The sequence below is a fragment of the Cavia porcellus genome, unplaced genomic scaffold, assembly GCF_034190915.1.
Source record: "Cavia porcellus strain 051 isolate PalLab524CR breed Dunkin Hartley unplaced genomic scaffold, mCavPor4.1 scaffold_13, whole genome shotgun sequence".
Classification (NCBI taxonomy): Eukaryota; Metazoa; Chordata; class Mammalia; order Rodentia; family Caviidae; genus Cavia; species Cavia porcellus.
Window position 1 is genome coordinate 36,019,265 of NW_026947496.1, and position 24,343 is coordinate 36,043,607.

At 39.1% G+C, this 24,343-nt stretch overlaps 1 protein-coding gene across 3 annotated transcripts in view; it reads left to right on the forward strand.

The window, feature by feature from the left end:
* The window catches only part of Mtr (5-methyltetrahydrofolate-homocysteine methyltransferase), a 108,700-nt gene that overhangs the window by 54,629 nt on the left and 29,728 nt on the right, over positions 1-24,343 (forward strand). For all 3 annotated transcript variants that reach the window (XM_003473381.5, XM_063260100.1, XM_063260101.1), the window contains 7 exons: positions 7,717-7,896; positions 9,755-9,871; positions 10,112-10,252; positions 15,700-15,789; positions 17,703-17,855; positions 18,775-18,882; positions 19,935-20,035. In XM_003473381.5, coding sequence (XP_003473429.2) covers positions 7,717-7,896; positions 9,755-9,871; positions 10,112-10,252; positions 15,700-15,789; positions 17,703-17,855; positions 18,775-18,882; positions 19,935-20,035 — 890 coding nt within the window. The remainder of the gene's footprint in view (positions 1-7,716; positions 7,897-9,754; positions 9,872-10,111; positions 10,253-15,699; positions 15,790-17,702; positions 17,856-18,774; positions 18,883-19,934; positions 20,036-24,343) is intronic.

Here is a 24,343-nt window from a genome sequence, read left to right on the forward strand (position 1 = left end):
GTTCCTGATTTTATTAAAGTGAAAGCTTTCAGTTTTTGTCCATTTAGTATAATGTTGGCTGTTGGTTTGTCATAGATGGCCTTTATAGGTTTGAGGCAGACACTGTGTATTCCGAGTTTCTGAAGGGTTTTTATCATGAACATGTGTTGGACTTTATCAAAAACTTTTTCTGCATCTATTGAGATGACCATGTGGTTTTTGGCTCTGTTGATGTGATGTATTACATTTATTGATTTGCGTATGTTAAGCCATCCCTGCATTCCTGGAATGAATCCCACTTGGTCTTGATGTATAATCTTCTTGATGATTTGCTGCATTGTATTTGCAGTATTTTATTGAGAATCTTTGCATCAGGTTCATTAGTCAGATTGGCCTATAGTTCTCCTTTTTGGTTGGGTCTTCCTCTGGTTTTGGTTCAGAGTAATACTTGCCTCTAGGAATGATTTAGGGAGGATTGCTTCCTTTTCAATTTCACTGAAGAGTTTAAGGAGTATTGGCATCAAATGTCTAAATTTCTTGTAGAATTTAGCCGTGAATCCATCAGGACCTGGGCTTTTCTTTGTTGATAAATTTTTAATTACATTTTCAATTTCAATAGCTGATATTGGGTTATTCAGAATTGCTGTATCTTCTTGGTTGAGCTTTGGTAGTTCATATGTTTCTAGAAGTCTGCCCATTTCCTCTGTGTTTTCCAGTGTATGTGAGTAGAGATTTTCAAAGTAGGTATTCATGATCTTTTGAATTTCCATGGGATCTGTAGTGATTTCCCCATTTTCAGTCCTTATTGCATGAATTTGGGTTTTTTTCTTTCTTTTTCTTGATAAGGTTAGCTAGAGGTTTGTCAGTTTTGTTTATTCTCTCAAAAAACCAGCTTTTGATTCATTAATTCTTTGTATTTTTTTTTTTTTAGTTTCAATTGTATTGATTTCTGCTCTAATCTTCACAATTTATTGTCTTCTGTGAGCTTTGGGTTTAACTTGCTCTTCTTTTTCTAGAAGCTTGAGGTGTGCTCGTTCCGTTTTCTTGATGACAATTTATTGCTCTCTCTCTCTCTCTCTATATATATATATATATATATATATATATATATATATATATTTTCCTCTTAAGACTGCTTTCATTGCATTCCATAGATTACACTATGTTGTTTCCACATTTTCATTGAATTGTAGGTATTGCTTTATTTGTTCCTTAATTTCATCTGTAGCCCACTGGTTGTTCAGAAAGTTGTTATTTAATTTCCATGTATTTATGCAGGTTTTGCAATTTATTTTGCCATTAATTTCCAATTTCAGTGCCCTGTAGTCAGATATTACACATGGGGTAATTTGCATTTACTTAAGAATGTTTTATGGGATAATAATGGTCTGTTTTGGAGAATGTCCCATGCGCAGCTGAGAATAATGAGTATTCTGATGTGGTTGGGTGGAACACTCTGTAAACATCTACTAAGTCCAGTTACTCACAGGTATGATTCAGCTCTATTATTTCGTTGCTGACTTTTTGTCTAGTTGATCTATCTGTTTATGATAATGGGGTATAAAGGTCCTGTGTTATAACTGTGTTCTTGTGTATTTGTTTTTCATGTCCATTAGTATTTGTCTTACATAGTTGGCTGCTCCTGTATTTGGTGCATATATATTTATAGTTGTTAGTTCTTGCTCTTTAATTTTTCTACTAAGGAGTATGTAGTGACCTTCCTTACCTCTTTTGATCATTTTAGGTTTGAAGTTCACATTGTCTGCAAATAGAATACTTACCCTGCTTTTTTTCTGGGTTCCTTTGCATGGAATACTATTTTCCATCCTTTGACTTTCAATCTGTGAGTTTCTTTTTGGGTCAGATGTGTTTCTTGTATACAGCATATTCTGGGATCATGTTTCTTGATCCATTCTGTCAATGTATTTCTTTTGATAGTTGAATTGAGGCCATTTACATTTATGGATGTAACTGATATGTACTGACTCAACTTTGCTATGTATGTTCCAGTTGTTTGCTTTCTGCTTTTCCCCTTTGTTTAATTGTTTGTCCTACCTGGTGGTTTTTTTCTGTTGTGTTCTGGTTTTTGGTCATTTTTATCTCTATCTCGTATGTCTTTCAATACTCTTTCTGCAGTTGGTTTGGTGGACATGAATTTCTTCAATTGTTCTTTGTCATGGAAGTATATTATTTTTCCATTAAATTTGAATGAAAGTTTTTCTGGGTACATCAGTCTGGGTTGAAAGTTGTTTTCTTTCAGGGTTTGAAATTCCTACTCCAAGCTTGTCTTGACTTGAGGGTGATTCTGATAGGCTTTCCTTGATAGGTGAGTTGTGTCTTTTCTCTGACAGCTTTTAGTATTCTTGTGTGTTTTTTTTTTGTTTTTTGTTTTTTTGTTTTTTTGTTTTTTTTTGGTACTGGGGATTGAACTCACGACCTCATGCTTGCCAGGCAGGCACTTATGCCGCTGAGCTAAATCCCTAGCCCTAGTATTCTGTTTTATGCTGCATATCTGGGATTTTAATTTTTATATGTCTGGGTGTAGATTTATGTTGGTTGTGATTGTTTGGCATTCAATATGCCTCACTTATCTGCATATCAGATTTTTCCCCCATATGTTTGGGAAATTTTCTGCCATTACTTCTGTCAATAGTTTATAGTTATGTCATTTGCATTGACTCCTGCATCTTCACTGATGCCTGTTAGTCTTACATTGTTTCTCTTGGCATCGTCTTGAAGCTGCTGGATTGTCATTTAATGCTGCTTTGTTGTTTTTAAAAGTTCTATCTTTTCATGATCACTAATTGTGATTCTGTCCTCAAAGTCTGAAATTGTATCCTCAGCTTCATTTAAACAGTTTTTCCAGCTTTCAATAGAATTTTCTGTTTCTTGGATGTCTCTTTGAGTTTCTTTCATGAATTCTGTTGTTTTTTATATTGTTCATTCAAGGTTTCAATCAGTTTCCTATGATCCTGTACTTTTTTTTAATGTTTCTTCTCTAGCTGTGCTGAGCAACTCCTTTACTAACATTGTTATTTCTGCCTTTTATGAGAGATTACTCTAATTTGATTTCCTTTATAGCCTCATGGAGTTGTTTTTTTATTTTACTTGGTATCTTTTCAGAGATTTCTTGTGTGTTACTTTTAAAGTCCTCTATTTCTGTGTCTCCTGTACTTGCTCCTGGTGGACTAGATGTTTGAGATTGTATTTTGCTTTTTCGTTTTGCCATTTTCCCTTCCTTCAATCCCACTAGTGTCAACTGTTGGTGGTGTGCATCTTGGGGTCCTACTGTAAAGTTGATGTTTGTTCAGTTGCTGGGCCCCACAATGAAGAGGTGGGCCAGACACCTGAATTCCCCCTGCAGGGCCTGTTAGATGAGTTCTGTGTTCTTCCTACGTTTACAAGCCTAGGAGTACTGATGGAAATCAACCCCTAGTTCCTGCTTTTATTATATTATCAGGTTGTTCAGAATCATCAGATTTCCCTGTTTATGTGTTTTGTCTCAGCTGGTACCCTACTATGTCTCTAGGTGTCCTACAGACCCCCTTAATTTTCTCCAGATTAGGGTAGGCCTTATTGGCACCCTCCTCAACCTACCTGATACTCTCTGTGTGGAGGGAGGACTCACCCACCCACTTGCCAAGCTTGCCTATTGCCTACTTCTGGAGGGGATTTGCTATTGCTCCTGTTTACCCACTGAAGGTGGCAAACTATTCCTATTTTAGGGGCAAACTCACCTCACTGATGGAAGCCTGCTGAGTTTTTCTGTTTAAATGAGGGGTTTCTGAGTCTCCTTTTGATACTTCATGGTTAATCCACTGCAGTCCAAGGTTCTGGGAGGAGGTGTGGAAGCCAAAGATCAATAACAATACTAGGTCCTACTTCATGGTTAATCCACTGCAGTCCAAGGTTCTGGGAGGAGGTGTGGAAGCCAAAGATCAATAGCAATACTAGGTCCAGGAGGTGGGGAGTCCCTGATGGCAGCAGTGGGCCTGCAGGGCCTGCATCATGGGCTGGAGTCCCTAGGTCCTGAGGTGGGTGGCCAGAGCTATGAGGACATGGGAGCCTGGTTCTGGGCAGGCCTGCCTGCGCTGCTGGCTGGAGTTCCTGGGTTCTGTGAGGTGGTCTGCTGGGACAGCAGGGGGTGGGAGTGGGCAAGCCTAGCCCAGCTCTGTACATGCTGCTGGCTGGAGTTCCCAGTCTGAAGAGGTGGTCTGCTGGGATGGCAGGAGTCACTGGAGGGGCCTCGGACCAGCCTGGTCCCATGCAAGCTGCTGGCTGGAGTTCTGGGTCCCAAGTGGTGGTCTGCTGGGACAGTAGGAGTCACTGTGGGTGGGACCGAGTCTAGCCCGGCTCCATGCGTGCTGCTGGCTAGAGTTCCCGGTCCCACAAGGTGGTTTCTCGGTTTTTTTTTGTTTGTTTGTTTCTTTTGGTACCGGGAATTAAACTCATGATCTCACACTTACTAGGCAGGCATTGTGACAATGAGCTATTTTTCCAGCCCAACTTTTATAACTTTTAAAGCCTTCGAGGTGATTCTCATATACACTCTAATTGACAGCCACAAACAGAGGTCATTCATGGCAACTACTATCTTTTAGCCGTCATCCCATTTTACAGTGCACCAAGTGTTGAGAGCCCTAATGGAGGAAAACTCCCATCTTGCTTTACCATACTTTGGTTCTGGACATGTGAAATCAGCACCATGTTTATTGCACAGCCCTACCTGAAGAATAAGACAGGACTGTAGAGAACCACATGGTACATGTTACGACATGCTCTGGGGAAGGATTGTTACACCAAAGTTTTAGTCACTCTGAGATCCATTTGTTTAAGCACCAGTTAGAAGCTGAGTGGAATAGTACGTCAGATTTTGTGGAACAGTCTGATAGGGACGTCAGCTTTGTGGAGGTTATAGTGAGTAACTGATTTTGGTGACTGGAAACAAATCCCTGTCCTCCAAGGATGCTCTTGCATGTCTCACAGATTCCCTCTGTGGTATGCTGATAGATGTCACACTCTACTCCTCTTTATATCACACTTAGCATGCCCTGCTCGGCCAGATAGCATTCATGTTGGGGGGCGCAGGGAGGGAGTGGGAGGATTGAAGAGGACTATGGCTTCTTTGGGTACTATTAAAGCTAGGTTACTAAGAAGTATCCGAGTACTGGTAGCTGTGCTGTCTGCTGAACCTAGGGCCTAGAACGCTCTTGTGTTCCCTAGTGAAGGCTAAACTGAAACCCACAGACTCTAGGTAGCCTGTCTGCTTTTTTCTGGCCCACCTTGTAATTTTATTTAACCTTATCACTAATTAAAGACAGAAGTAAAAATTCATTAAATTTGAGGACAGTGAGTGCTTGCTGCCTCTCATAAAGCCTGCAGTGGGGCACCAAACATACTCTTTTCTTTGTTTTCCTTTTGTTAATCAGCTAAGTTTAGGGGTACTTCCTAAGTGGGAGGTGAAGTCTCACTTTACCAGCTTTAGGGGCTATCCAAGAGACCAGAGAGAAAAGTGAAGACGCTAACTAGACTGCTGTAAGTGAACAAAAGGTAGATATGAGTGAGTTAATTTCCCTGCCTCCCCTTTCGAGAAGATGTAGTCTGACTAAATGTCCTTGAGCTGTGTCAGGCGCACCCCCCCCCCCATCTTGGCTGGAGAGCTCTCTGTAAAGGGCTGGACGTGTGTGATTGGAAATGACTTTCAGAAGACTCAGTGTCTTAGGTAATGGTATCCTCACTCACTGTAGGCTCCACAGAAGTCCACAATATGTATTTCAGTGGAGTTGAGTCATGTTTCAAGGACATTTTGCCCTTCCCTTTGAAAGCGCCCTTCACGATGGTAGGTGAGTTATTTTTGGGCTCACTAGTGACAGCAGTTGCAGTAGTTCCCCTCACGTGCTGGAGATAGAGTCAGCCCTGGAGATGCCTGAAGCCAGGCACAGGAATCCTATCCTGTACATACTGTTTGTTTCTATACTTATGATAAAGTATAGTTTATCAATTAGAACAATAATATAACAGCAATAACTGAGAATAATAACTACGCTGTGACCACTGTAACTGTGTCTCAAAACATGTTCTGTACTTCACCTTTTCACTTAAAAAAGAACCCCTTTTACGACCTCTCTTTGGCATATCGCAGTTGCCAGCATCACTACTCTTGTGCCTTAGGGCCATTATTAGCTAAAATAAGGATTACGTGACTATATAAACACCATCGTACTGGGACAGCGAGACAGCTAGGAAGTAACTGATGGATAAGTAATATATACAGTAAGTATACAATGGACAAAGGAATGAGTCACATCCTGAGAGGGATAGGCCACAACAGTGTAGGACAGTTTGAGATTTCATCACACCACTCAGAATGGTATACAGTTTAAAACAGGAATTTTTATTTCTGGAATTTTCTATTTAATATTTTTGAGCCGTAGTTGACTGAATAACTGAAACCATGGACAGTGAAACTGCAGCTAAGAGGATACTGTATTCATCTTTTTGACATTTCATGTAACCAAACATTCAGACTATAATAAGTGAGTATGCTGTGTGTTGAGGTTGTAAGTTTGATACAAAGCCAGCTTCCATGACAGTGTTACAAATGCTTTGGGTGAAAGCAATGGTCATGCATTCACTCAACAAATAATACTAAGCACATACCGTGACAATGGGCATGAAAGATACTGACGTCCTAGCTAGGGGAGACAGACCAACTATAATAGAAACAATAAAAGAATAGTTACGGCCCAGGGATTTAGCTCTTAGTCAGCTTTGTGGAGGTTATAGTTAGTAACTATAACCTGGCAGGCATGAAGTCCTGAGTTCGATTCCTGGTTACCCCCCCCCCAAGTGCTAAATTAATACAGTTTTTAGAAAGATGCTTTAAAGAAGAGAGGTGCATCAGGAAAGCTGGCATTGGGCTGGTATTGGAGAGATTAAATCAAGCTTCTGGAAGAAGGGATGTTTGTTTATATACCTGAGAGATACGAAGAACAAAACTATATCATGTTCTGGGTGGCGGCAACAATAAATATACTCTGGGGTAGCAACAAACTTGATAGGTCCAGCAGCATTGGAGAAGCAGTGTGAGTGGGGGTGGGAGAGTAGACGGGCACATGGCGTGACACGGCTGATGAGGAGACCCTGACTCTGAGGATGCGGAATCGCCTGGGAGCATTGGCCTTGCTGTAGTCCCTGTTTTGCCTTCTACAGTCTCTATTTGGAAGGGTCGTACTAATTTGTAACTTGGGGCACGTGTTAATAAGCCAGTGCTGTGGGGGCTGTGGGGATAAATATGTATCTTTAAATTTATGTAGAATGATGCTGTACAAAGATATGAGAAAGAAATGACAGGGTTCCCCAAGTGACATACTAGCACCCTGCACACAGGTCAGAAGAGGAAAAGACACTTACTTTTAGTCTGTCCCTTGGTAGTAGTTGAATTTATCACATTGCACACATTTTTAGAAGCCTCTTTACTAGTAAACCATTTATATGTATCTGTGATTTAGTTTTTAGGCAAAGCATGTAACTTGTGTTGATGAAAATACAAAGGGACCTTTAAACTGATTTCTTCCTCTGAGATGATTTGATAGATGTTTAGAGGCTGCTTAGCATTTGAATTTCTGTGAAATCCAGGCTTTGACACTTGAGTGCTTTGGATGAGTAGCATATACTGTTTTCATAGATGACATTTTACTTTTCTGTTTTAAATGACTTATTTGTTCCTTTTTCTAGGCAACAGAAACAGATGTCAAAATCAGTGTGTGTACTCGAGCCTACCATCTACTTGTGAAGAAAGTGGGCTTTAATCCAAATGACATCATTTTTGATCCCAATATCCTCACAATTGGTACTGGAATGGAGGAACACAATTGGTATGCCATCAATTTTATCCATGCGACCAAAGTCATTAAAGTAAGTATGAGTGTTTCATCTAGGACAACCTCAGATTTATCACACAGGTCTAGCAAATGGCTAGAGTGTAACATATATGTTTTTTTCTAAGAATGTTGAGTCTTAGTCTTATTTTTCTTTTTTTTTTTTGTCTTTTTCATTTTTATCGGTACCGGGGATCGAACTCATGACTGCCTGCTTGCAAGACAGGCGCTTATGCTGCTGAGCTAAATCCCCAGCCCCTTAGTCTTATTTTTCTAACATTTGAGGAATTGGTTTTTCTTTTATACAGTGCTATTTTAAATTGTGAACTATCACACAAACCTTAGAGAATATGTAAAACGTGGTTGTAGATATAATAAATAACTAGGAAGGATATAATAGCTTTTACTTAGACCAAAATAGCACATCACTAATGCCTTACGTCTCTGCTTTTCTGGGTACACCTCATTGTGAATTTCATGAAGTAGCCATCATCCTGATACTACATTGTTACTGTTTTCTTTTAGTAACAGAAGTGTTAACTGTGTTTGTACTTTCCCAGAGGAGGTTGAACATGAAGACAGTCTGCTTTGTTTCAGCTCTCCTTCTGTAAACTAGCTATCTATTTAGGGACCTTTTTATTTTTTTTTTCTTTTTGTTGATTTCACTTTAAAAATTATCCTCAAGCATAGTATTAGTACTGTCTGGCATTTTTGAATATAAGGAGATGTGCCTAATGGAGAAGTTACGTATTAAGTAAGCTTTGTTTAGGCATAAGTTACAGTGCTGTTGGCCGTGACATGAATTCAGTGTTAATGAATCAGCACTCGATATTAAACATGATGTCTTTAAACACACATAAAGCAAGGTTATGCCTTGATGTAAATATTATGACCAGAGGGATGTTGGCATCTAATCACTCTTGTGAAGAGTGTTCCAGTGTTCTGTAACTCAGGGTTTTCAATGACTATAGGGCACCAAGGAATAACAAGAATCAACCGACTAAGCAGTAGAGTTTAGTTTTGCCTGTTTTTGAGTTTCAGATAATCATAAAACATGTGTGTTTCCTTAGTCTCATTTTAGAGATTTATCTGTGTTGCTGTATCTGTCATTTATTCATTTTTATTGTGTAATATTCCTTTGTGTCACTGTGCTACTATCAACCATTCTGTTAGTGAACATCAGGTTAGTTTCCCGTTTTTTTGGACATTATGAACAATGCTGCTGTGAACATTCTCACATATGCATCTTATGCACACGAGACTGAGCTTCTCTGTAGGATATACCCAGAAGTGGGGTGATTAGGTCATAGGACCAGATAATGGCAAACTGTCTCCCTGAATGCTTGAGCCAATTTGTACTTAAGTCAGCAGTGAGAGTTCTTGTTGTTCTGTGTGCCTGCTAATGCTTGATATTGTCTTAGGCATCATAGGAATCTCAGTTGCCTTTTGTTCTTTTACAATTGGTCATTTATAAAGAATTAGAGAGTTTGTTCATTTAGGCTATAGAAGCCTTTTAGTAGTTGTGATTTTAGCAAGTAGGGAATGTGTGTGCACTCTGGTCCCCTTTTTGATTGTTTATCCAGCAGTTACTTCAAGAAATACTTTATGTTATGTCTTATCATGGAGTTATAGCTGTATACAAAGACAAAGTAGAATTTTGCATTTTTCCTTAGGCAGATGAAGGTCTAGTAAGAACAACTATTTATGAAGCTATGCATTTTTGACACTGTAATACAGAACATTTTAGTCTGTGTCTAGTAGCATCAAGCTCTGAATTACTTTGGTCTTTATATATTTTTTACTTTCTACTCTTACATATGAAACTTAAAAGATGTGATTGATAGCTGCTTTTGACAATACAGGAGAATCTTTTTGCATTTTTAAATGTTTTCTAGGAAACACTACCTGGGGTCAGAATAAGTGGAGGTCTTTCCAATTTGTCCTTCTCCTTCCGAGGAATGGAAGCCATTCGAGAAGCAATGCATGGGGTTTTCCTGTACCATGCAATCAAGGTATGGTAACATCCCTCCTTACCCTGTCAAACCCAGCTTTCTAATTCTGACTTGCTGCCTGTTTCTGTGAATGAGATTTTGTTGGGGCACAACCACCCTATCATTCATATGTATATTCTGCTTTTAGGCTGCATTGGCAAGTCAAATAGTGATAATCAAGGCTGTAGACTAAAATATTTTACTTTAGGCTATGATTTAGAGCCCAGTGGAAATCTTCACTTTTGTTTTTATTGCCCTTAGTTTGGTATGGACATGGGGATAGTGAATGCAGGCAACCTTCCGGTGTATGATGATATCCATAAAGACCTCCTCCAGCTCTGCGAAGACCTCATCTGGAATAAAGACCCTGAAGCTACTGAGAAGCTCCTGCGTTACGCTCAGGTAGAGAGAAAAGTGTCCAGTGGGTACCTCTTCCCTGTGTTTGAATTTTCATTCGCTTAGACTTACTGGATTGTAGGATAGAAGCAAGATTGTGCTTTCTTTTCTTTTCTTTTTTCTTTGAGACAGTCTTGCTGGCCTTGAACTCACTCTGTAGGCCAGGCTGGCCATGACAATCCTCTTGCCTGAGCCTCCTGAGTGCTGGGATTACAGGTGTGTGCTACCACACCCTGCTAGAAGTAAGAGTTAATTGTATCTTTGGACCACTGAAAATTTCTGCACAGTTCCAGAGCTGTTACAGTTAGGGTGAAGAAAAAGAAACAGACATGCCTAGGCTGCTTTAGCATTCTGAACTTCAGTTTCTTTTAAAGTGTGAAATATATTTTTGTTGTATCAGGCAGTACATATTAATTCTAGACATTTTGTGCAGTACAGATAAGCAAGTGAAGACTAAAGTCACTCATAGTCCCACCACCCAGAGTTAACCATTTTGAGATTCCATTATAATATCTTTTTTTTGTACTTTTAGATGTGTCTATACACACATATTTTACAAAAATAGAATTGTGTTCTTGAGTCTTTCGGTAACCTTATTTAGCAATATCCTGGCACACCTTTTAAATTTTTTTCCTACTTCATTCATATAAAAAGACTTGTATTTTCTCATATGGTACATTAGCATTACTTGGCTAGTGTTGTTAGGTATTTAGGTTTGTGTATCTGATCCCTCTGTACAGGGTTCTATAGTTGGTTTGAAGTCAATGTGCATTTTAAAACATTTTTTATTTGTAGTCTATATTTGTATTACATAATGATGACATTCATCATGGAAAGTTGGTGCCTGTACACAACCCATCTTAATTCTTTTTTCATCCCCTTTACCTCCATCTCTTGATCCCTTTCTCTTTTGCAAGAGACTTCTGTTTCCTATTGTGTCTTTTATTTTGCTTATTAACTGATTTATACTTTTGGGTTTCTCATATGAAATAAACCATGCAATATTTATGTGTTTTGGTTTATTTCAGTTAACATTATTGGTCTCAAGGTACATCCATTTTTCCACAAATGACTGAAATATATTCTTTATGGCAGAGTATTATGTGGTATGTAAATACCACATTTTCTTTATTTATTCCTTAATAGAAATATAGGTCACTTCTAAGATTTAGCTTGTATGAGTCGTGCTGCTGTAAACACAGGTATGCATGTATTTCTGTAATGTGGTCTTTTTTAACTATTTTGGCAAAATACCTAGAAGGGGAATTGTTGGGTCAGATGCAATTTCTGTTTTTATTTTTTTGAGGCATCTCTATATTGGATGTACTAGTTTATCTTCCCTCCAGTAGTATGGAAGGATTCCTTTTCCCTTACACCTTGCCAGCATTTATTACTTGGTTTTTTGATGATGACCATTCTTTCTGGAATAAGATGGAATCTCACTGTTGTTTTAATTTTGATTTCTATAATAGCCAGAGATGTTAAACTTCTTTTTTTTTTCATGTATCTGTCAGCTGGTTTTTCTAAGAAGTGTAGATGAAGTCTATACACATTGGGTTTAGGAAAACGAGAATTAAGTGTAGAAGACTGAAAAATCATCCTAGTTTCTACTTATATATTGGCATAGTGCTAAGCTCAGTAAGTATCAGTCTTGGATGCTGTTCCCTAGAATTCAAATTAAAGAAAGATAAGCTCTTTACATTAAAGAAATAACTCCTTTTAGTTTGTGTAAGAGTAATGACTAAAAAGGACATTTTCCCTGCATCATGTGTTGAGAAAGTGATGGGCTGTTTTTCTATATATTTCAGCTTCGTTAATGTTTTCCATGTTAGGATTTGAATTTCACTCTCAAGAACTCCTAACTCTTCTTCTTCCACAGAAAATAATAGAATGTTCTGGAAGAAAGATAAGAAAATATAGGATTAATTGCATCCTTGACTGATCAGCCTTCCCAGTGATGACTTGAATTCTGAAACCATCTGTGGAAACCTCAGACCATGTGTCACTGTGTGCATGACCCTGCAATCTCAGCTCCCTAAAACATTTCTAGTTTCTTTTGGACCAAGGACAAAATGTCTCTTGTCATGGTTGTTGCAAATACAGCCAGGTTCTGCTTTTCAACTAATTACATAAGGAATAATCCCTAGGATTGCTTCTGTTTCAGTGGCTGTTTATATGCTCACAGAGCCAAACTGCTCAGCCTTTCCTTAGTCTCTAAGCTTGGAGACAGGGCACTCCTCAGGTTTTAGTGATACCCTGTCTGCTGCTTGGCAGAGGCTTCGTTAGTAACTGCCTTTGACTGGGTTGCTATTGAAGGCCAGTGGACATCATAGCTTGTAGAATTCATAAAGTCACGATAGAGAGTTCTTAACTCATGAGTTAAGCTGTCACTGCATCTTTTCTCCCCACTTGTCCAGAGAACACATTTTGGAAAAAGAGGCTTCTCATTTCTCAGACCACTTCTATTTAAGGTTTTGTTGGCGTTGTATTTTGTCAGTTTTTCTTTCTGGTTGGATATCAGTTTTAGCACTTATTTACAAGGTTTTGTTTTTATATACTGAACTGAGTTGCCAAGAGGTTTTGCCTTTGGGAGCACAGCTGAATTGAGGGAAATCTTAATAGCAATTGCAAGATTCAACAATCCATCATATAAGGAATTTTCTCCTTAAAGTAACCCTGGAGGGAGCCAAAGGTGCAAAGGCTCCCTGCTCTGTAGGGGGCTGCTCTTGAGTGAATCTGGATCTCCAGAGTATTCTTAGTACTGTTTTGGAAAGTTCCTCAGGTCTTCCTTAACCTGTTCTTTGATCTGATTTTGATTCTTCTTAGAGCCATGTGAGCCCATGATCACATTTAACTGTCTCTGGAGTAGTCTACTCTCTTGAGTATGGTCCAGTTTGATTTGAGAAGAAAACTCAGCTCACCACAAGGGCCTTGTGCTAAGTGGACTGGAGAAGTAAAAACTGCTATGAAACAGGAGGAAGTTGTTTTATAACCAGCTTTATACATGTACAGTTGCATGAATGAGCCAGCTGGACAGGGGCACAAATGGTCCTTTTACGTGTTGGCTCTATAGTTTAATCAACTGCTGTAATATACTTGGAGTCAGACTTGCCTTCGCAGGCACCAAGAAAACTACATGCAGTGTCTTGTACGTACATAGCAGAGAATGCCCTGTTGAATACCTGTTTGGAAAGCAAGATAGGTTCAGCAGTCTGTTGTGTACTTCTGAAATAACTAAATGTTGATTTTCTTTATCAAGTTTGTCAGGTTTGGGAGAGAGCTATCAGTTGGAGCAGTTTTATTCATTGCAGCCCCCAGCACTTGAATGAAATCTTTAGTGGCCTTTGTGTCCTCATTTGCTGCTGTCTGTATCACATATTTATTCCCCTCAATGTCCCATGAGTGTGGCACATGGTATTCTCTGTGAACACAGCAAGCCCCTTTTCAAGAGTAGTGGAACAGTCTGCTCTGTTTTCATATGGCACCTGCATCGCCTGGGCAAGAATTGCCTGATTGTGTGATTGATGGAACAGATGCAGTTTATGTGTATCAGTGATGGGAAGGTGAGTGATAGGAGAACCTCTTCTTTAATACCATCTTGTTTAGTATTTCTGATATGATAGTGCCCTGACTCATTGTTACTCCAGTTCTTACCCTGTCCCTAAGTTTTGGCATTTTCCCAGTTTCTTTCTTTTCTCCTCATACTCATTGTCATTTAGTGACTTTATGTTTGTCCTTATCAACACTGAGTTCAAGTCTTAAAAAGTGTAGCTGCAGAATTTTGAGTAGTTTTTCTTGTCTCCACCTCCATTTGCCTCCACATTCCACAGTTTGCATTTCTGCCCTCCTGCATCTTAACCTCTACTATCCTGTATAAAAAATACTCAAGCAACATCAGCTCTTCAGCATTAGCGCATTCAGCTCATGTTCACAGATCTCTCCCTCTATATTCTGTGTGTTCTGTGCATCATTGATTGTAGAGGATCTGACTAGTAAGAGCTGTGCCCCTACCCTCTGGGGCCTGAGACAGGACTTGAAACAAGCAAAAATGTATAGAAATGATGGCGTGACAAGTACTTCAGTAAGGCAGGTGCATACTGTTGTGAGAGTGCTGATGGGGTGCTGACCCAAAAATCTAAGTGGTCAGGGCAGCTTTCTAAGGAAGGGTGGTGGATCAAATGAGACCTGGAAGAGGTACAGGGATAGGAGTTAGTCAGACCAAGGGTTGTGGTTAATGGAGTGCTGCCGGTCCTCCATTCCAGGGGAAGGCATTTGTATCATGATCAGTCTGAATAAATATATGTCAGTCAAGTTAATGTTAAGGCCTAGAGGCCAATGGTGATGGAGAAAGTGAGGACGGGAAAGGTTCTGGGTGGCTGAATTTCCCCTGGAGTGGCCTTGGGGGCATGGTGAGGAGTTAGCACTGTATCCTGAGAGCAGTAGGGAGCTTGGAAAAGATTTTTTCACAGAGGACTGGTTTGGTCAGATTTGTATAATGGAAAGATCTCCCTGGTTACAAGGAGGACACAGAAGACAAATTGGAAGTGTGGTTCTCAGGTGTAGTGGACAGTTAGTTGCCTGGAAAGTAGAAGCAGGGATAAGAAGAAGTGGAGGAGATGTAAATATTAGGACAAAGTGATGGATTAAGTGTGAGAAACGAACGGAGTTTCAGGGATGAAACTTAGGTTTCTGACTTGGGTGGCTGGTGCCACCAGTGGAGATCTGCCTGAGATCTGCCTGATATGCCATTATTATTGCACTTCTGTACCTGTGCTGAATCTGTCCCCTTAAGACCTTACCCTAGGCCCTCTCTCTGTCACCCTCAGAAGTAAAGTAAGACCCAAGATACAAGTCACATTAATATTAAAGAAGCTTTTTTTTACCACCTCAATTTATGATGAGCCCTGCTTTAAAATTACCATGTTCCTTGTCTATATTGTCCTCACAGCCCCTAACATATATTTTCTCCTTCTTTGGTATTTAGGTTGTTTATCTGTGCATTGTTTACTTCACGTATTATTCGGCAGTCTTGGGAAATGTGATCCATTTCTTCCCCTTCTTAGTGTGCCCCACTCCAGGGCGCTGTCTGCTTAAGCCTCTCTTTAGCCTATCTGCACTTGTTGGCGATGGGCAATCCTTGTTAAGATCATTAAAAGCCTACCAGGGTTACAGTATAGCTTCCTTACTGCGTTAGGAGTATTTTCGTTCTGAGTTGTTTTTTAGAAAAGAAGGAAAAAAAGATGGAACCTTACTCTATCTGTGCTAAACCTCAAACCTTAAAAGATTCCTCTTTCTGTCTCCACTCTCAAACATTTATTAAGATCTTCATTTATGCTGGACATGCCTCTAGAGGCTGGAAATTAAAAGAAGAATCAAACAATTGTTTTACTTTGCTGCCAGAGAGTTTAGTAAGTAATTGCTTGTATCCATTTTTTGGTCCTAATTTCATTCAGACTCAGGGCAAAGGAGGAAAGAAAGTCATCCAGACTGATGAGTGGAGGAATGGCCCCATTGAAGAGCGACTCGAGTATGCCCTCGTGAAGGTGAGTACTGGTGCCTCATCTGCATGATGGATCGCTCACTGAGATGATGTCATTGCTAAGGGCTGGTGCCAGCAGCTGCTAGAGGAGCCTCAGGACATTGCTGTCCACTGATTCTCAACCCAGAGTGCCTGCTCCCTACCCCATATAACATATATGATAATTTGGATTCTGTTGCTCAGGGAAGCTGCTAAACATCCACTGCACAGGACACCAGCCCCACACAACAAGAACTTTTCCAGCCCTAATGTCCTCAGTGCTGAGGCTGCAAACCCTGCCATGGACTAAGTTGCTTTCAGTCTGTCAGCAGATAAGCAATGGCCCTTCTATGGATAATTGAAATTTTAGGCAAGATAAATGATCTCTTGGCTTCAGTTTCTTTCTTTATGAGTCTGGAGAACTTCAAAATTCTTCTTTACTTTTTGGCTCTAGAATTTAACTTTTAATTCTTGAGCCTTTTGAGAGTCACATATTTCAGTAGTGAAACTAGCTAACACATCCAATAATTGTTGAGCAGAGGACAAAGGTGGAGGGCTTGTCAGCAATGGCAGGGGAAGTTCCTGATTTTGAACTTCACCTGAGTTTTGAACCTCCTCCACTTAGGTAATGTTGCAGTGTGAAAACGTTCTGATTTCATGAGATACTACTAGAGTATAATCTGTTGAAGTACTCGGATGCATATTTAAGGTTGATTTATTTCTCTTAACATTATGGTCTCAAGGTACATTCATTTTCCTACAAATGACTTGTCTACTCTTTATGGCAGGATAGTATCCCATGGTATATAAATACCACATTTTCTTTATCCATTCATCTGTTGATAGACACAGGGACTTCTTCCAAGATTTAGCTGTTATGAAGTTTGCTGCTACAAACATGGGTATGCATGTATCACTGTAATACAGTGTCTTTAATTCTTTGGGGAAGATAATTAGAAGGGGGATAGTTGAGTCGAATGGAATTTCTAGTTTTAGTTTTTTGAGGGATCTCCACACTGATTTCCATAGTGGTGGTCCTAGGTTACATTCCCACTAACTGTAGAAGGGTTTCTCTTTCCCCACAGCCTCTCATTTGTTACTCAATTTCTTGGTAGGATGTGTTATGTTCATGTTCCGACTCTGAACAAGGAATGTAAACATTATCTACTACAAACCGGTACCAAACAATAGGAAGGAGATGGGGGGATGGGAGAAGAGGGAGGGAGGGAAGGGAAAGAAGATGAAAAAGGAATTAAGGTATGTTATGTACGTGTACCAACTTCTCATAAGGAATGTGAACACGTATTGCACATGAACATATAAACTAAAATAAAGGATACTAGGGCACAAAGTGTTATTTATTTATTATACTAGGGATTGAACTCAGGACCTTGCACTTGCCAGGCAGATGCTTATGCTGCTGTGCTAAATCCCCAGCCTGTAACTTATTTTGAGTTTGAACTGTACCAGTTTGAGTCTACATTCTCTAATAGCTCATTTTTATGGCACTTTGTATTGATAAAACCAGCTGACAGTTTACGTGTCCTGTCTCCTTTAATAATCTTTAAATTAAACATATGCATTAGATACTGTTGTGATTTTCTGAGTGAGGAAACTGAAGCTTAATAAATTACATAAATTAGATAAATTAGAGCCAAAATTTGAACTCCTGCATTCTGCCTCTGGAGCTCACACTTTTTTGTTTTGTTTTGTTTTGGTTTTTTTTGAGACAGAATCTCACCTTGAACTCATTCTGTAGCCCAGGCTGGTCTTGCACTCCCAGCGATCCTCCTGCCGCAGGTCCGGGGTGCTGGGATTATAGGTGTGCATCTCCATACCTGACAGGGACTCATATTCTCAAGCATCTTTGTGATTCTTCTCTTTTTGCTGCTTGGATTTAAGCCAATTTTTAATGTGATCTATCTTCTTTTTTTGAAGGGCATTGAAAAATATATTATTGAAGATACTGAGGAAGCCAGATTAAACCAGGAAAAATACCCCCGACCTCTGAATATAATTGAAGGACCCCTGATGAATGGCATGAAGGTTGTTGGTGATCTTTTCGGAGCTGGAAAAATGTTTCTGCCTCAGGTTGGCCAAACATAGGGAGATATTTTCACAATTGAATTTTTCTTTGTGTTTCAGTGAATAATGAGTATTATTACAGATATTTTTCTCAAGTTTCAGTTTGGACAAGAGCTCAAAAGCATTATTTGTTCATTCTTTCCCTAGATGTATTTGGAGTCATGTCTGGAAAGAATTCATCTTTAGAGTAGTGTGGAGTTTAGAAGTCATCTAGAAATTCTTAACATTGTAGTCTTTATGTTTATGGCTTTCTGACTACTTCTTACCACAGTGCCTCTTTCTCTCTTCCTTAAAAGTAAAATAAGACCCAGGATATATGTGGTTAATATTAAGACTTGATTTGACTAACTGGTGCTCATCTTTAATGATGCCTACTTTGAAAACTACTGTGTTAAAGAGTTACGTTTCAGGTAAATTCTGAGGTGTTTGTGTTGCAGGACAGCCACTACTACATCAGTAAACAAACATTTGCTGAGCTTGTAGCTGAGGGGCCTTATGGCATATTAAAGACTGAAGGGCTTCCTGCATAAGACTTAGTTTTAACTGAGTTATAATGTGTAGCATTAAGATAATAAGGCTGGGAATGAGAGCATGGTGGGGAAGCTGGGGACTTGAAGAATACACGGAATTCACAGAAGTGATAGAGGGCCTTCTAGGCAGAGACAAACAAGCAGAGGTCAGAAGACAGAAATCACAGTGTTTGGTCTCTATTCGTGGTTTCCTTCGTTGTGCTTTATTTACAGGCTTTCCCCTACACAGCTTATTCCTCAGCCTACTCACTGTCCAAAAGTGACTCCCAGGAGGCTGGCCTGAGGTCAGAGCATGCATTACGTTTTCACAGGTGGCCATTAGCAGTGTGTTGTATTTTGGAATGACTGGTAGTTGGAATGGTTAATCAGATAACCTGTCTGTGTTCTTTTCTCAGGTTATAAAGTCAGCTCGGGTCATGAAGAAGGCTGTTGGTCACCTAATCCCCTTCATGGAAAAGGAAAGAGAAGAGAAGAGAGTCATTAACGGCACTGTAGAAGAAGAGGCAAGTTGGTTTATCCATGCCTGTGGGCCCTTTAAGTAGCCTCGTACTGGGTTGGGTTTAAGCATTTGTGCTTGGCTGTGTTTGTCCTTGAAGACGAAGTACAGAAATGATCCAGCATTTGACCTTCCCTTACCAAGCTTCAGTATACTCTGAGATTTTCCTTTAAATATGGCTTAATGTACTTTTTAATATAAATACATTTTAAAGCCCATGATTTCAAGACAAAACTAGTTCATTCCCACATTGACTGTTTACAGAGTTCCTACTAGGTACTGTACCTACCAAGTTCTTCCCTTGCTTTTGAGGTACTTAAGTAATGTTTGTTTTTAGAAAACTTTACCTGAATATTTTTCCACTGGTAGTATACTGAATACCACTTCTAGGTTCAGTTTATTCTTGCTAACTACACCATCAAAGTAAATCATTAAGCCCTTCAACTTTGTTTAGCTGTTTGGGAAGCTCAGGCAATTTCAGCCCCTGGGATTCGAAGTTCTTAAAATGACTGAGTTTGTAAATGGTGTAGACAGACTTAATGCTTATAAAAATGCTGCTTTCCTTGATTAACTTTCCTCTTCTACTTCTGGAGGGAGGGGAGTATGTCTACAGAACTCCACGTCAAAGAAATAGACACTCAAGTGCTTTCTGCCCTGGGCTGATATGATTGTTTTCAGATTTTGAGGGAACATCTTTATAATTAGCTAGCTGTTCCCTCCTGTTCCTCTCCTTTTAACTATTGACATTAAATATTTGTCCGTTTGGAGGGCCAATTTTGTGGTGGGAATGTTCTGTGTTTGAGCTTCCCTGCTGCTTGAGATGTTGGGATGAAGGCTCTTGGTTGAAGTTCCTTGGGCTTACCATGTAGGCAGGCTTCCTGACTACCGCTCGAGCTTATAGCATTCTTAAGAGCACAGGATTTGAGTCTCAGGCTTATCCTCAAGGTGGTCTTGGTTATATTAATTCCTGTCTTTGTAGACACCTGCCTGGCTCTTGAGAGCTGGGGGGTCTGCTCTAAATGATCCCAGCCCTGCTCAGCTGCTTGACTTACTTTCCAGGACCCTTACCAAGGCACCATTGTTCTGGCCACTGTTAAAGGTGATGTACATGACATAGGCAAGAACATAGTTGGAGTGGTCCTGGGCTGCAATAATTTCAGGTAATTTAAGTCTTTACCTCTTTTAACCCTTTTGATATTTAAGCATCCAAGTGTTTCATCAGGGTAATGCTTTATTGCTTAAGAGAGGTAGGGTATGGTAGTGGATATTAGAGGTTACTGTTTATTTGGTTTTATCTGCTGTGTTTTCGAATTGTATACAATGAACATAACTTTTCAGGTGAAATAAGTAACTGTTACATGTTCCTTAAGGTCAGAAAGAATATGAAAACTGTTCAGGCAGGTTGAGGATTGACCTGGGAACATAGGCTCTAAACCTCTCGAACATCAAGCTCTGCATGGCCAGAGGCATTTCAGATTTCCCCTTTTTCCTCTCAGTAGCTGTCAGAGTGTAGGTCAGAGATCTTATGGAATTTGGCTAAGTGGAATTTTATAGGAAGGCTTTGCTAGGAAGGCTTTGTCTATACCTGTCTCTACTGGCTTTAAAAGCCTATAACAGTACCCTGTGTATTTCTTGGTGGTGAAGAAGCTAGATTTTAGAATGTTGGATGCAAATAAAACCCCTTTCAAATATACATCCTTATAAAAAATAAATATTTATAACAAAGTTACTTCCACGTGAGAGCTAGTGGCCCATAGTAACTGTATGTTTTGTTCAGATGTCAGCATATTTTTTGCAGTGAAGAACCTAATACAACAAATGCCTTCCCTGGTTTGGGCCATGTCCAGTCAGCAGTCCATTTGTCCCATGGACTTCTTTCCAGTATGCTATTTTCTCTGAGTAGAGAAGAGAGATTAATTGGAGTTAGAGCTGTGTCCCTTAGAATTCTCTTTTCTGATTTCAAGTAACAGTGAGCCTTTAAGGGACCTTTCTACTTTAACACTTTTCTCCATCTCTTCCTTCATTGCTACTAAATGTATTCAAGAGGTAGTGCTAAGGGTAGAGGAGCAGTGCCACTGTGCTTGAGTGAGTCTGCAGATCACCAGTATCAAATCCTTGCTTTTCCCACCTTTTTAACATTGCTGCAGTAAATCTCATGAAATGACTGCAGTGCTTTTACTCTGTGGAGAAAGAAAGAAGAGGACTAAAATAGTTTGGTTTTGTGGGAAGTATATTTCTACATTTAAGGATTTGAATAGATGGAGAGATGTATTTAACAACAGTCTACTAATAATCTAATGCTTGCTTATCACTTAATATTTTATGTAGGTAGTGCTTGCATACAAGTTTGCTGTTTCAGTCCCCCCCCCCTTTTTCTTCTATCCTTTCTTCCCTTTGATAGCTTTTTTTTGAGATTTTTTTTTTTAATTTTGAAGAGAAAAAACAAAAACAATGATTCAGAATTTCAAAACAAGACAGTAGGAGATAGCTGAACGTGATACATGGCTGTAATCCCAGCAATCAAGAGGCTGAGGCAGTTGGATTGTTGCAAATTTGAGATCTGCCTGGGCTACAAAGTGAGCTCAAGGCCTGCCTAAACTGCATAGTGAGACCCTGGCTAAAATAAACCACAAAAAAAAAAAAAAAAAGATTAACAGTGGTTAATATATTGATATTTTTTTCTTCAAAGTAGTTGCTCAGGTTACAAGATAAAGGCAGAAAAAATTGTTCAAACTATATAAGCACAAAATGGTCTTTTCAGTGGACTATCAGAAATCAGTAATATAGTTATCTTAGCTATCTTGTGTGTTTTATATATATATATATATATATATATATATATACCCGTATATATGCACACAAAGGACATATATATATATAATATGTATTTCCTTTCCACTTCCTTCTTTTCTCCTTTCCCCCACACAATTGTTCTTTCCTTTTGAGCAGTTTCATGGCTTTGATCCTGCCCTGCCTGCATCAGAATAATTATATTTCTCATTTTATAGATAACAAAACTGAGGCTTAGAGAATTTTAGTGATTTTATGGTAACATGGCTCGCAAGTGGCAGTCTAGACTTGGCTTCTGATTCCAATATCTGTGTAATTTTACTTTCTGTGTACTGTGAAATTTTACTTTCTAATATATTTTGACTTGCGATCAACTTTAATTGTAGTATCTCATACTGATAATCATAATTGTTCTTAAGTAATTTAGACTACTTGAAGTATTCTTGATCAGATATTTCATTGCAAAAGAGTTAATCTAAGAAGTACTAAATGTAATTAATAACTAAATGTAAATATAGTAACTAGTAATAGCTCTAATAATATAGAAAAAGACATATGAGGCTTTTCCCACTTAATAGATATGTACACTACTATATACAAAATTATGATTTATCAACAGATATGTTTAAATTATATGTCCTGTACCTACTTGGTACTTTAAAAAATATGGATTTAGTGAAAAGATAGACATATGTGTATTTTCACCAGGGGTTCTTGTTTTTGTTTTTTTGAGACAGGGTCTTGCTGTGTATTTCAGGCAGGCCTTAAACTCATTATGTAGCCCAAACTGTCCTTGAACTCACAGCAATCCTCCTGCCTCAGCCTTCTGAGTGCTGGGATTATAGGTACTCCAGTCGCTCCTAATATAACTCTCTAGTATGAATTAAAAGTGAACCATATTTAGTGAAACATGAAAACAGTTTTAAAGTGTGTAATATTGTCACATGCAGCCAAAGAAGGAGGTTAATCTTGCCTAGGAGCCTCACGTGCACCAGTACTTTTTTTTAGAGGCTTTAGATTTGATGAGAGATGTTCAAGAATTTGTGAGTGTGTGTGAATGTGTTTGTTTGCTTGTTTTGGAAGAAGTGGTAGCAGGCGGTTAGGTTAGCGCTGCTTACCTGCAAGTGGCAAGCAGTGGCCAGGGCCATAGACTGGTAGAACATCTCCATCTAGCGGCAGAATGCATCAATTGCAGGGACAGCTGACCTGCCACCTTCCTTCCTAACAGAGAAAGCAAAGGGATAGCAAATATTAAACTCATAAGGATGCAGGAGCACAGATTTATTTCTTTTTTTTACCTCTTTTATTTTTTAATTAACATATCAACATTTATGAGGTACAGCATATTTACGTATATACAGTGTGTGGCAGTCAACTTATGGTAATCAGCATTTCTGTCTCCTTACCATTCCTTATCTGGACCCTTCAAGCTCCTCTCTTCTAGTTATTCATAAAATATATAACAGGTTGTGTGACCTTCAGTCATGCTGCTGTACTGTACTGAGAACACTGGTGACTATATTTTGGTATCAATCCCTGTTAACCTTCCCTTCCTCATCTCTAGTAATTACTCTTACATGCTCTTCTACTTTGAGGACAACTTTTTAAGTGTCTTCATCTGAGAAGTAACATCTTTTGGTGTCTGGCTTATTTCACTTAATGTCTTCCAGTTCTATTTTGCCACAAATGGTAGGATTTCATCCTTTTTTATAGTTGAATTATACCCCATTACACAGTCATATATTCCATTAAATATATATAATTATATATTCTATCTATACATATGAATTCCAAAATCTATTTACATATATTCATTCCTTGGCATATGTGTGTCTATGTATGTATGTGAGATGTGATCACAAAATCTGAAGTGACGTCTGACAGAAAGGCAGAATCTTCAATACAAGAAGCAACCCTGGTAATAGTGTATAACAAGTGTCTTGTTTGGTACAATTGGTTGTGAGCGATGATTGAGAGAAGGTGTGTTTTCAAGTGTTCCATAGATCACAAATCATGAAGAATCCACTAACATGAATTTTTATTTCAAACTGCAGTACAGTTCATTGTATTTTTGATTGCACCTCTGGTATATGTATTATTTTTCTTGCTTTTGTCCATTCATCCATTGGTACACTCCAAGGTCAATTCCATGTCCTGCGTCTGTATAATTTTATTTTCCTTCTTTATTTCTTCTGGAGAGGAAAAGAACTTTTTGTCTCATTGTCTAAGTTTTAGATTCTTAAATAGTAGTGAATGCCATTGCTAAAGCATTTAGGGTAGCTTACATTTTTCTTTTTTTCCAAATTAGAAGCCCAAATTCAATGTGTATGTTCATAGTTCCATTCTGAGTGCTCAGAAAAAGAATTGTGGAGTCAGGCATAGTGGAGTACGCTTGTAACCCTCGCCACTAGGGAAACCGATGTGGGAAGATGCTAAGGTCAGCCTTGGCAACCTTAGCATGACTCATGTCTCAAAAAAAAAATTAAGCCTTTTCTTTCAGTTTCCCTCAGTCTCTCAGATGGCACGATACAAAACTGTGGATAAAAGGCAAGTTGACATGGGTTTAGCTCAGAGTGAGGACGAGAGATTCGAGGAACAGGAAGTGTGTCAGGGCTGGGAGGAGCAGGAAGTAGCAGTAGTAGAGGAGGGACCGAGTAGGGAGAGTGATCATGCAGGCG